The sequence below is a fragment of the Drosophila gunungcola genome, assembly GCF_025200985.1.
Source record: "Drosophila gunungcola strain Sukarami chromosome 3L unlocalized genomic scaffold, Dgunungcola_SK_2 000005F, whole genome shotgun sequence".
In the NCBI taxonomy this organism is placed as follows: Eukaryota; Metazoa; Arthropoda; class Insecta; order Diptera; family Drosophilidae; genus Drosophila; species Drosophila gunungcola.
The window spans coordinates 571,015-583,803 of record NW_026453180.1 but is presented as its reverse complement, the minus strand read 5'-3'; the positions used below and the strand labels follow the sequence as shown (position 1 = coordinate 583,803).

The 12,789-nt window shown below is 40.9% G+C and overlaps 3 protein-coding genes across 3 annotated transcripts; 2 read left to right on the top strand and 1 right to left on the bottom strand.

The window, feature by feature from the left end:
• Nucleotides 1–18: 18 nt before the first annotated feature.
• Nucleotides 19–4,382, top strand: LOC128258976 (uncharacterized). Its single transcript, XM_052991027.1, is given in 11 exon segments — nt 19–174; nt 228–617; nt 1,035–1,195; nt 1,258–1,535; nt 1,606–1,771; nt 1,827–1,916; nt 1,977–2,322; nt 2,379–2,573; nt 3,056–3,692; nt 3,955–4,207; nt 4,266–4,382. Coding segments are annotated over 11 exon segments (2,673 nt in total). The 5' UTR covers nt 19–134.
• Nucleotides 4,383–5,472: 1,090 nt separating this feature from the next.
• On the top strand, nt 5,473–9,984 carry LOC128259295 (gustatory receptor for sugar taste 64f). The gene is given in 15 exon segments (XM_052991597.1): nt 5,473–5,541; nt 5,694–6,080; nt 6,135–6,430; nt 6,466–6,620; nt 6,743–6,905; nt 6,964–7,053; nt 7,116–7,175; nt 7,271–7,290; nt 7,345–7,458; nt 8,109–8,194; nt 8,255–8,707; nt 8,902–9,173; nt 9,234–9,388; nt 9,455–9,707; nt 9,773–9,984. Coding segments are annotated over 14 exon segments (2,568 nt in total). The 5' UTR covers nt 5,473–5,541; nt 5,694–5,722; the 3' UTR covers nt 9,866–9,984.
• On the bottom strand, nt 9,868–12,690 carry LOC128258974 (protein prune homolog 2). The gene is made up of 4 exons (XM_052991025.1): nt 12,455–12,690; nt 11,165–12,385; nt 10,997–11,107; nt 9,868–10,942 (listed from the first exon to the last, which is right to left on the bottom strand). The coding sequence occupies exons 1-4, from the start codon at nt 12,457–12,459 to the stop codon at nt 10,822–10,824; spliced, it is 1,458 nt and encodes a 485-aa protein (XP_052846985.1). The 5' UTR covers nt 12,460–12,690; the 3' UTR covers nt 9,868–10,821.
• Between the last annotated feature and the right edge of the window lie 99 nt (nt 12,691–12,789).

The following is a 12,789-nucleotide window of genomic DNA, read 5'->3' as shown; positions in this document are numbered from 1 at the left end:
ACAGGCGCCGCAATTAGTTGTAAATACTTACTATAGTTGGTAAATCGTTTAAGGCCGCCACGCCCCCTTCGGCTATAGATGGGGGGCTTTCTGCACGCCAGATTGGCCAGTTAGTGGTTAGTGTTAGTTTGGCCATGCCGCAGGGCGAGACATTCCATCGGGCGGTCTCGAAAGGTTTGCAAACCTACTTAACTACAATTAAAATCGAAATATTCTGCTTTTAAAAGTTCTCTTTATTTCACAAATCTATGGATTGCTGCCGGTGAGCAATGTACGCGCTTTGGATGTATCCGATATTCGATTTCGTTGGTTTTCCTCGCGCATTTTCTACTCCTGCCTCATTTTAATCCTAAATATTTGCGAATTCGGCACCGTCATCAACTATGTCATCAAGGTGGCCATTAATTTTCACACCTCCAGCACCCTTTCCCTGTATATCGTGTGTCTTTTGGAGCATCTCTTCTTCTGGCGACTGGCCATCCAATGGCCCAGGATCATGCGAATTTGGAGCAGTGTGGAGCAGCTCTTCTTAAGGGTTCCCTATCGATTCTACGGGGAGTACAAGATGAAGAAGCGCATCTATGTTGTGTTTGCCATAGTCATGTCATCCGCTTTGGGTAAGTTAAATATATTCATTTTTATAGGAAGTGTTTTCTGGAAACTCTAAGGTTAAGCAAAATCAAATTAAATATATATACTGTGTAAAGAATATTTAATAAGCAAATACATTTTGGTGAATGACCTATTAATCACATAAATCAGAGAGATATTTGAAAGCACTAAACAATGTTTTATTATTCATTTATTTGATTAGTTAATCATGCTAACTCTACATAAACAACTTTTATTTATTGTGCTTGTCACACCAATAAATCCGAATACAACCAGTTTTACAATTTGAATATTTTATGATTATAGCTTAGCTATTAAAATTACAATTTGTATAATTGTTTTTTTTTGTTTTTATTATTTTATTTTTTTACGTTATTTACGTTTTGAAATCCTATAATTCCCTGTTTAAACATTCCTTTCAGTGGAACACTGTCTTTTGCTGCTCAATTCATTTCATTTAAGCAATTTGGAACGTACCCAGTGCAAAATCAATGTTACCTATTTGGAGAGCATCTACAAGTGGGAGCGTCCACATCTCTACATGATCCTGCCCTACCAAATTTGGCTATTGCCCATTTTAGAGGTACTTTTAGTTTAAAACAAAATCCTTTTAATTTTTTAAATATTTTTTAAAATATTTTTCAGTGGGTTAACCAGACAATTGCCTATCCGCGTTCCTTCACCGACTGTTTTATTATGTGTATTGGCATTGGCTTGGCTGCCAGATTTCATCAGCTCTATCGTCGAATTGCTGCTGTTCATAGGAAAGTAATGCCAGCTGTGTTTTGGACAGAAGTTCGGGAACATTACCTGGCCTTAAAGCGACTTGTGCATCTTTTAGATGCTGCCATAGCTCCATTAGTGCTCCTGGCCTTTGGCAATAACATGTCCTTTATTTGCTTTCAGCTGTTTAATAGCTTCAAGTGAGTAAAATAAGTTTTTTAAATTATCTTATATACTTAAATTTAACTCTTATTATATATATTTTAACAGAAACATAGGAGTGGACTTTCTGGTAATGGTGGCCTTTTGGTATTCCCTAGGTTTTGCCGTGGTCCGCACCTTGCTGACTATTTTTGTGGCCTCTTCGATAAATGATTACGAACGAAAGATTGTCACGGCCTTAAGGGATGTGCCCTCCAGAGCTTGGTCTATAGAAGTGGGTATAACTAACCATCCAAAATACTAATAAATATAAAACTAAATTATGACAGGTTCAGCGCTTTAGTGAGCAGTTGGGCAACGATATGACAGCTCTTTCCGGCAGCGGATTCTTCTACCTCACCCGCTCACTTGTCCTCGCTGTAAGTTAAGCCCCTAAAATGAACAATTTAATATTTATGCCCATATTTATCATAACATAGATGGGCACCACAATTATCACCTATGAGCTCATGATATCGGATGTCATCAACCAAGGTTCCATTAGGCAAAAGACTCAATACTGCAGGGAGTTTTAGATTCCGGAATTTAGCACTCGAAATTACAATTCAAAAGCACATTTAGTCACAAGTGTCACGCCCATGCACCTGCACCGAATCCGCATTCGCGAGATCCTAATCTGCAAATGGATTGGCATACGCCCCCTTGTTCATGGTGTGTCCTTTGCACTTAAAGGACCTTTTTTGCATTTGCCATCAAACAGCCAAGCCATGAAGCAGTCTGGACAAAGAGGCACCAGAAACACACTTCAGCATGGAATTGGTCCTGGTGAGATTGGCAATAAGAATTTCCATTAGAAAATGTATTAATTGTACCCATTTCAGTTTTGGTTATAGCGCAGTTCTTTGGCGTGTTGCCAGTTTCGGGGATTTGGCCAAGTTCGCGACCGGAGAAAGTTCGCTTTCGCTGGATTTCTGCATCCTTTCTGGCTGCCCTTATCCTCTTCTGTTTTTCTATTGTGGACTGCGCCTTATCCTCCAAAGTTGTGCTCGATAATGGCCTGAAAATATATACCATAGGTGGGTCATGAGTTTTAGAGTTTAAATGATTTTGTTTACTTAATTTAGTTCTACAATTTTTGTTTGCATTTTTCTTATATTTATTTAATATGATAAAACATACACAAATATTAAGGTTATTCTTAGATTTGTCTATAATTTAAAGCTTTTAAGAAAAATGATATTCACAACCTATTTTTTTAAGTCTTAATAATTTGTTTAAAATTTTTGTATAATTTAAAATTTGGAATACAAAGTCGACAGGCTCTAATTTGAAAATCACTTTTAAAGTAAAGTGAAGTAAAGTAATACTAAATTTTTTATAATTTAATTTTCTAAATTTAAATGTATAATTTCTGTGTAACTACAAGGATATTTAAAATAATGGTGCATTTTTTAATTGATTAAAAGGGAATTCTCTATCTATCTTTCAAACAACCAAAAAACCCAATAAAAACAGAAATATAAAATATTTTTAATAATATACTTAATATATTTTCCAGGATCCCTTAGCTTCAGCGTTATCTGCATTTTCTGCTTCGGGGTTTTCCTGCTGCTATCCCGCCGTTGGCCATATATCATCCGCAGGACGGCGGAGTGTGAGCAGATCTTCCTGGAGCCCGCCTACGATTGCAGGCATGGGCGTGGTTACTCTAGTCGCCTCCGACTTTGGGGCGTCTGCCTCCTGGTGTTTGCCCTCTGTGAGCACTCCACGTATGTGGGAAGTGCCCTCTACAACAATCATCTGGCCATTGTGGAGTGCAAGTTGAAGGTGGACTTTTGGCAAAACTATTTCCAGAGGGAGCGGCAGCAACTATTCCTCGTCATGCACTTCAGTGCCTGGTGGATACCCTTCATTGAATGGACCACTCTATCGATGACTTTTGTGTGGAACTTTGTAGACATTTTCCTGATCCTCATCTGCCGCGGTATGCAAATGAGATTCCAGCAGTTGCACTGGCGCATTCGACAGCATTCAAAAACACAAATGCCAAATGAATTTTGGCAAAGAATACGCTCTGATCTCCTGGATCTCAGTGATCTTCTGGCGATTTACGACAAGGAATTATCTGGGTTGATAGTTCTTTCCTGTGCCCACAACATGTACTTTATATGCGTGCAGATATATCACAGTTTTCAGTGAGTTCTGATGATTATTTTATATTTTTAAAATGTTATTCTAAGGCATATACGTGTAAGAAACATTTACCTGCACTAAGATTCTTTGTAACCATTCAATCTAAACTTATGCTTTTAATGAAGTAATCGTTAATATTACAATTTAAATTCCATATGATAATTTATTTAGATCACAAATTTTATTATAAAGAATTTAGAGCTAATCTGTTTTTGTAATTAACATTTTACATTTTATTTAATTTTCAATGTTTTACCATTTCAGATCCAAAGGCAACTATGCGGATGAGTTATATTTCTGGTTTTGCCTCTCGTATGTCATCATTCGAGTTCTAAACATGATGTTTGCTGCATCTTCTATTCCTCAAGAATCCAGGGAAATATCATATACCCTTTATGAAATACCCACTGAGTTTTGGAGTGTGGAACTAAGGCGCCTTAATGAGATTTTTCTCTCAGATCATTTTGCCCTCAGTGGCAAGGGGTACTTTCTACTAACTAGACGTTTGATATTTGCGGTAAGTTTGTAAGAATATATATTTGTTATATTTAGACCATATTAATGATCAATTTCAGATGGCTGCCACTTTGATGGTCTACGAACTGGTGCTGATCAACCAAATGGCCGGCTCCGAAGTGCAGAAAAACTTTTGCGAGGGCGGCGTGGGCTCCTCCAAGAGCATATTTTCCTAGTACTAGTTTTACATACATATATCCTTTTTTTTTGCACCTTCTGTAATGGCACACAATCAATCGCACCTGTCAGATGTTATCTATCAATACAAAAAGCGTGTCCGAAGCGTTTAGTTGCAAGTGTCTCAATTATCACGTCCATGCTGAAGAGCCATTTGTGTGTCCAGGGTCTTTAGATGGAGCGGTCCGTGCATGAGAATATCCTGCACTATGAGGTTATTCTGCTTTTCGTGGTGGTGTCCATTTTTGTCAACGGCGATTTCGTGCTCTCAGCTAAGATGAGAAGGCAACAACCTTCAGCTCTACACTAAGGTATTTAAATAGGAGGTGTTACACAAAACTAGTGTTTTTAAAAATGAGTAAAAGGTGTGTAAACTATGGGGTTTGCTTCGGAATGAAACCTTTGCTTTCAGTGGAAAGGGTTCCTTTTTTCTGACAAGAAGGCTCATCTTTGCAGTCGGTATTGTAAATGTTTCGAAATATTTAAATAATGCTACTTTTTCTAGATGTCTGCTATTTTAACGGGCTACGAACTAGTGGTTATTCCGACAAATGCAAGGTGTCGTGGTGCAGAAAAGCATTTGCAGCCGTGGACCTGGCTCTCCATGAGCATTTTCTTCTTCTAGTTCCGTTCAGCATTCACATTTTCATTTTGTACATACTTTATACGCTTTTCGAGGGCTGTCAACTTTTCGTATTTGCACAAGATAATGCACAGATAAGCGCACCATTGGCATGGAGGCCATCAATTAGTGTTAACCGGCAGCAATTTGTGGGTTTACCCTTTGTCAGGGGAGGATTGCTTGTCAGTCGAGCACGGAACATGGCCAGGACCACTGGGGATCCTGTCAAGCGGCGGAGATGCATTGCTCGCATCAAATTCTGGCGAAGATCACGCGTTGGCAGCGAGTGGGTGGATCCAAAATAAAGGTTATTTACGTTTAAGTTTTAATTTTAACTTCTAGTGTCACTCTGGGAATCATTAAGTACAAAGTAGTCTCCAATCCCTCAAGACGATTTCAATTTTCTCTAAGTAAGTATTTGGATTTGCTTAAGATTTATAATTATAATTTTTTTAACGCAGTTAAAGCCTGGTTTCTTCGGATCAGAAAAGAGGAATACAAATACAGTGGTTCTTTTCAAGAAGCCATCAAGCCAGGTAATTTTAAGGGGACAAAGAAAACAGCTTGCGTATTTAAATGAAATAAATATTTGTAAAACCTTTTTCAATGGAAATTTTTTTTATTTTCATTATTTATTTCAATATTTTAATTAGTTCTTAGTTCCGATATTATGTACTATATATTTCAGTCCTCATCATCGCCCAAATCTTCGCTTTAATGCCAGTTCGCGGAATCGGTTCCAAATTCGCTGATGATCTGACCTTCACTTGGTTCGGTATTCGAACCTATTATGCCCTGGTCACCATCCTATGTTTTGGAATAACCTCCGGCTATTTGGTGGCCTATGTGACGAATGTATCATTCAATTTCGATTCCGTGGAATCTCTGGTCTTCTATTTATCCATTTTCCTAATCTCGTTTTCATTCTTGCAATTGGCCAGGAAGTGGCCTAGAATTGCTCAGGAGTGGCAGTTGGTGGAGGCTAAGTTACCACCTCTTAAATTTCCCAAGGAAAGCAAATCTCTGGCCCAGCAGATCAAGATAATCACCTTTGTGGCTACCACTTGTTCTTTGGGTAAGGGTATATTTTTTATTTAACATGCTTAATATATATTTATCTACTTTGAAGTGGAACACATAATGAGCATGCTGTCTACGGGCTACTATGTGAACGACTGTCCTCGGTTTCCGGGTCATCCCATCGACAGTTTCCTGTACTTAAACTACTCATCGGTGTTTTATTTTGTGGACTACACCCATTTCCTGGGGCTCCTGGGCAAGGTGGTCAATGTCTTGAGTACCTTTGCCTGGAACTTTAATGATATCTTTGTGATGGCTGTTAGTGTGGCTTTAGCTGCTCGTTTTCGGCAGCTAAATGATTACATGATGAGGGAGGCCAGATTGGTAAGGCCTTTGTTTAGATAAGTCAACCATAAATTAATATAAAATTCTTGTTTTAGCCCACTAGTGTAGACCATTGGATGCAGTGCAGGATTAACTTTCGGAATCTTTGTAAATTGTGCGAGGAGGTGGACGATGCCATATCCACCATTACTTTACTTTGCTTCACCAACAATCTGTATTTTATTTGTGGAAAAATCCTCAAGAGCATGCAGTAAGTTCTAGGGTTGTTTTCTAAACAAAAATCTATCTATCAAATTATATTATAAATAACATATTTCTGTTCCCCTGCATAAGTTCTTTTTTCAATCAGGATTTTAATTGCGTTTTTTCCAGGGCCAAACCTTCGATAATGCATACCCTGTACTTCTGGTTTTCCCTAGCCTATCTACTTGGTCGTACTCTCATCTTATTGCTTTATAGCTCCAGTATCAATGATGAATCGAAGCGACCTTTGGTCATCTTTCGAGTGGTTCCCAGGGAATATTGGTGCGATGAGGTAAGCAAGTATAGTTAACTTATACCCAAAACTGCATAATCATTCCCGAAATTCCCAGCTTAAACGATTTTCGGAAGAAGTTCAGATGGACAATGTGGCTCTGACAGGCATGAAGTTCTTTCGTCTCACACGCGGCGTTGTCATTTCGGTTTGTATTCCAAAACAAAAATTGCAATACTATCTAATTATAGATGTGTACTATATCTCTAGGTGGCTGGCACAATCGTGACCTATGAATTAATTTTGCTGCAGTTCAACGGCGCTGAAAAGGTGGCCGGCTGCTTTGAAAGCTGAACTTTGTGGGAGGGACAAAAGGCTAAGCCCGCAAAATATGTGCTTTTATTGTTGCTGTACCTTAATTATAGATAAGTGCAAAACAACAGGTGTTTTTAATGGTCACTGGGCCAGCTCACTGTCACTGACGAATCCTTTTGAGCAGTTTGCCTTTGCGAGTGGAATCAGCAGGTCGCAGGATGAAGTTCCTGCCCAAGATGGGGCGCAAATTGCGCCGGTTGAAAACGAAGGTCAGGAAACTGGATTTGGTTCACGAAAGGTGGGTGGGTGCAAAACATTTTGGAATCTATTTGGAAAATCTATGACTACAGCGATTAAGGCTTAAAGAGTGTAAAAAAATCATTTTTATAACATTGCAGAGGGAATTATAATTTCATTAAAAACTTTGCAATGCTGTAAGGGTTACATTTATATTCCGTCAGTACTTTTCCACGCAAACTAGTCTTTCAGCTTTAAAGCTATCTGATTAGAACTTGTCAAAAAGTTGTCGTACTATTCCAGGTGGTATATACAGATCCCAAAGAAAAAATAGAAAAACTTTGATGTTTTTAAATTTTTTCAAATATATACTCCGAGCTACAGGGATGTTTTCTTAGTTAAGAGTTATGACTTTCATTTTTATTTAAATCGGACAAATATATTTTATAGAGCTGTCATAGAAACGTTTAAAAAAGGCATCTAAAAATGTTACATATGTCATAAACTTTCAGCCAAAAAAATTGAAAAATAATATAATCGTTTTATTAAGTATTTTATTTTTGTAACAGCTAGGTTATATAAGCTTCTTTTTGCTGAAGCCTGATTTCTTTCTTGTTTAAAATTTCATTTCCCGGTTTGAACTTTGCATATCGTACAGTGCCAGTTCCATTTTTTAAAGATTTATTTTGACACATTGTTATTTTTCTAAAGTGCCCGGAAGAAAGCCTTACAAGAAAGTTGCGAAACCTACAAAAATCATATGGACAATGAGTTTGAAGTGCCGATTAAAATTCCGAGTAAGAAACAAGTATTCAAACAAATTAAAAAAAATCTAAGCTGAAGCTTAATTTAAACAGAGCTATCGCGAAGCACCAAGGAGGCATTCCTCAGCGATGGAAGCTTCCACCAGGCAGTGGGCAGGGTGCTCATCGTGGCCGAGTTCTTCGCCATGATGCCAGTTAAGGGAGTGACGGGTAAACATCCATCGAATCTGAGCTTCTCGTGGCGTAGCATTCGCACCTGCTTCTCTCTGCTTTTCATCGCCTCGAGCTTGGCCAACTTTGGACTATCGTTGTTTAAGGTCCTAAACAACCCAATTAGTTTCAACAGTGTTAAGCCCATTATATTCCGGGGATCTGTTCTGCTGGTGCTGATGGTGGCTCTGAATCTGGCCAGGCAGTGGCCCCAGCTAATGATGTACTGGCACACGGTGGAGAAGGATCTGCCGCAGTATAAGACACAGTTGGCCAAGTGGAAGATGGGTCACACCATTTCAATGGTTATGCTGGTGGGAATGATGCTGTCTTTTGGTAAGTTTAATGCTTTATGTAAAATCAATAACAAAAATAGTTCTTATTTTATTTTTTCATTTCTTTTTTTATTATAATAATAGAATAGCAATATATTTAAAAAAGAAAAAAATGAAACCACGATTCAAATAGCTGTTGTAAATTACATTTTTTTTCTGTATTTAGAGGACTATTAACCTTTTTTTCCTATCCAGCGGAGCACATTCTGAGCATGGTATCGGCCATAAACTATGCCTCGTTCTGCAACCGCACCGCCGATCCCATCCAGAATTACTTTCTACGCACCAACGACGAGATCTTCTTTGTGGCCAGCTACTCCGCTCCTCTGGCTGTGTGGGGCAAGTTCCAGAATGTCTATTCGACCTTCATATGGAACTATATGGACATGTTTGTGATGATGGTCAGCATTGGATTGGCCTCCAAGTTTCAACAGCTCAACGATGATTTGCGAAATTTTAAGGGAATGGTAAGGGAACTTCTTGGGGGTTATTTATTTAAAAAAAAAAGAGTTAACGATTACTTGCAGAACATGGCACCCACTTACTGGTCGGAACGTCGCATTCAATATAGGAATATATGCATTCTATGCGAAAAAATGGACAATGCCATTTCCCTTATAACAATGGTATCCTTTTCCAATAACTTGTATTTCATTTGTGTGCAGTTGCTGCGCAGCTTAAAGTGAGTTTTTGAAGGAGAAAGATCTTTAGCTTCCTAATAATCATTAATTGTAATGTATTTTAATAGCACCATGCCCTCGGTGGCACATGCTGTGTACTTCTATTTCTCACTCATCTTTCTCATCGGTCGCACTTTGGCGGTTTCATTGTACTCCGCCAGCGTTCATGACGAATCCCGGTTGACTTTGAGGTATCTGCGTTGTGTTCCCAAAGAATCCTGGTGTCCGGAGGTGAAGAGATTTTCGGAGGAGGTAATCAGCGATGTGGTGGCCTTGAGTGGCATGAAGTTTTTCCACCTCACAAGAAACCTGGTGTTGAGTGTAAGTTACTGAAACTTTTACATATTTTATATTATATATGTATGATATTTCGTAAAAACATTAAGGTTGCTGGCACCATTGTCACCTACGAGCTCGTACTCATCCAATTTCATGAGGACAACGATTTGTGGGACTGCAATCAGAGCTATTACTCATAAGATTTATTGCATAATAAATAAAAAATCATCTTGCACTTTATTATTATTGTTTGTTTAAAGCGGTAAAAGGAAACCAACAAAATGTCGCTCTTAATATCAATCGGTTACATTGCCTAATTGTACGTCACATTATCCGCTAGAGAGATTCTACGTGTGTCCGTTGTGTAGATTCCACAAAGTATGGTCGCTAGTTCACTTACAGCCTAATTGGGTTTAACTCTGATCGTGGGGATGAGATTTGGGATAAATGGGGCACCTATTCTGTCGACTGGCATGGGGTCACTCAGTGTCAGCGAAAGTGTCGTGTCGTGCTTGGAACGCTTGGAATATACAATACAATGCGATATTGGATGCAAAATTCAGCTAAAGATTTTCAATTACTTATGTTTAAGTTCAGTTTGGTGTTCCAACTTCGTGTTTACTCTTTTTGCCACTACAAAGAAAGGTAACATGTTCGGAAGTCTGGTGGTTTCTGGTTGCATATGTATGTCTGTTCCATTACAAAATATATATGAAGCGGAAGCTACACGATAACTACATGGTATCATTATGTATGTTTGTTGTGTGTATATCTATATAGGATCCTAGCACATGAGTCTGTGTCTACTAATACGATTTCTACAACTGCCAATAAAGAACTACAAAAACTTGTTCGATGTTTTTTGCTGAACGCCTTCACGCTTCACACGAAAAAATGCAGGAGGGGATTGGGACTCAATTCGATTCGACTCGACTGAGAGAAGGCAAACATAAAGTATCACAAAGATTGAGATCTTAAATTAAAGCATAGCAAGAGAGCGCAAACAATCGGTTGGAGGATAAGCCTTAGTCCTAGTCCGTATTGAAGATGGGGAATGCAGAGGCTCGAGTAGCGGGTGTGGCATGAATACGTTGCGTTTGCATTAGCGTTTTGAGTGAAACAAGCCTGGGGCGTCTTGGCATTGCAGGTCAGTGCCTCAGTGCCGCTTGGCGTCGTATTGCTTGACCTTCTCCGGAATGGCCGCCTTCTCCACGGAAACGTGCAGGCCTAGCTCCTCCAGGGACTTCACATAGACTAGCTTGCGCCAGAACTTTGTGCTGCAAGATACATTCGATTTAAACTAAAATTAGGCAAGATAGTAATTAACTTACCTCACAAAAGGTCGCGCCATCCACACCAGCGACTTGATCCAGAACGTGGGATGCACCAAATACATATGCTTTAGGCTCTTACGCAGCCGGCGATCCAGCAGTTGGTAGCATCTGTCAGCCAATCTCTTCATTAGTAAATCCCAAAAATAAATGGCAGCAAAAACTCACCTCTTGAGCCAGGGAAAAGGCGGCACATTCCTCCGGTTAGAGCCGCCATGCAGATAGATCAGCACATAGTCATCGGTGACCAGCTGCTCCAGCGTCTTGACCACGTAGAGGAACAGGTTGTCCATCACATAGCTGTAGTCGGCCCTTGACCTATCCGGCAGGTGGCAGGCGCAAAAGATGACTATGGCATTCTGGCCGCCAGATTTGAGATATCCGCCGTGGGACAGCACACGTTTATAGGGCTCTATAACACGCATATCGATCTCCCGGGTGCGTCCATCCGGCAGAGTGATCTTTTGCCAGTTGCGCGAGTCACGTCTCTCCTCAGCGGCCGTATATTGTGGCAGAGTGGAGGCAGCCGTGCCCGATGCCGGGGCATTGGGTGTGGGCGTGGTGGCCAGGCCGAACTCCAGGTCAAGTTCCAGGTCGTCATCGTGGTCGGGCAGTAGCTCCGGACCCTCGCAATCGTCGTCGTCATCCTCGCCATCCAAGCCATCGATTAGCGAGCTTGAGGGACTCAAGGAGGCCAGATTGTGCTCGATGTCCTCGTCGTCATCGAAGCTGTGATTGGAGATGGAATCCAAGCTGGATATGTCCTCGCCGCCAGGGAGAGTGGTGCTACGCTTGTTGGTCTTCTTGCCATTACCATTGGGCATCAGGGAGACAGACTGAAAGTTGGACTCCACGGCGGCCAAATACTGGGACACATCCGCATCCGACTCGCTGCTCAGGATGTCCGGGCTGTTGGCCCTCAGCAGGCTGACCTTGGCATCCTGCGGCTTGTTCCGTGCCTGATTCAGCGAGTTCTTCGCCTGCACCGTCTCCGTGGCGGGTACTACGTCCGGAAAGTTGCTCCTCGGCTGAGCTTTCTCCTGCTTCTTCAGCTGAAAGGGCTCGGAATCGGAGTCCGTGTTTGTGGGCGACATCATCAGGGGATGACTGTTGGCCAAAGTGCGCTCGATGGTGTGTCGTTGTGGGATCGCGTCCAGGGTGAGCAACTCCGGACGCATTATTCTGTTGTCCAAAGCGGAGCTCGTCTTGAACTCGAGCTCAACCTTGTCATGATGGTCCTTTGCCTGCTCCAATTCCAGGATATTCTTTTCAGGAGCAGTGGACACCGCATCGTCCGCCAGCGGCGAGACACCCGTGGAGTCCGTCGGCGTCTCCGAGATGTCCATTTTGCTCTCTGACTGCGAAGATTCTGATTCCGCGTAGTGCAAACTGCAAATCGATTAGTCATATATACAGTCAGACCCACTGTTTTGTTTTTGTGTGCTCAGACCCATTTACCTCATAGTTTCCCTTGTTATTCGTGTGGCTAGTGCGAAATTTCGGTCGCCCGCTCGTCCAGGCACTCATCTGGTTGCTCCGGGCATCGGTTCTGATTGATGAGTAAAGTCGTCGTGGCCCAAATTCACGGATATTTAAATGCCAGTAAACAAATTTTGCACAGTCGAGGGGGCTCCAGCACCAGGGTTGCCAGACCGTTGCGTGTGTGTGGGCGGAAGTGTTGGTAAGCGTGGGTTTCGCGGACGATCTGGCAGGCGTGCTATGTGGCCACTGCGTTTGCTTCAAAATTTATAAATATGAAATATTTTATAAACATATCTTGAAAAATTTATGTT

Coding starts and splice junctions, on each gene's coding strand:
- LOC128258974 (XM_052991025.1), bottom strand. Junction 11,108..11,164: donor CCTTTTCCCTGGCTCAAGAG/GTGAGTTTTTGC, acceptor ATTGGCTGACAG/ATGCTACCAACTGCTGGATC. Junction 10,943..10,996: donor ATGGCGCGACCTTTTGTGAG/GTAAGTTAATTA, acceptor TGTATCTTGCAG/CACAAAGTTCTGGCGCAAGC.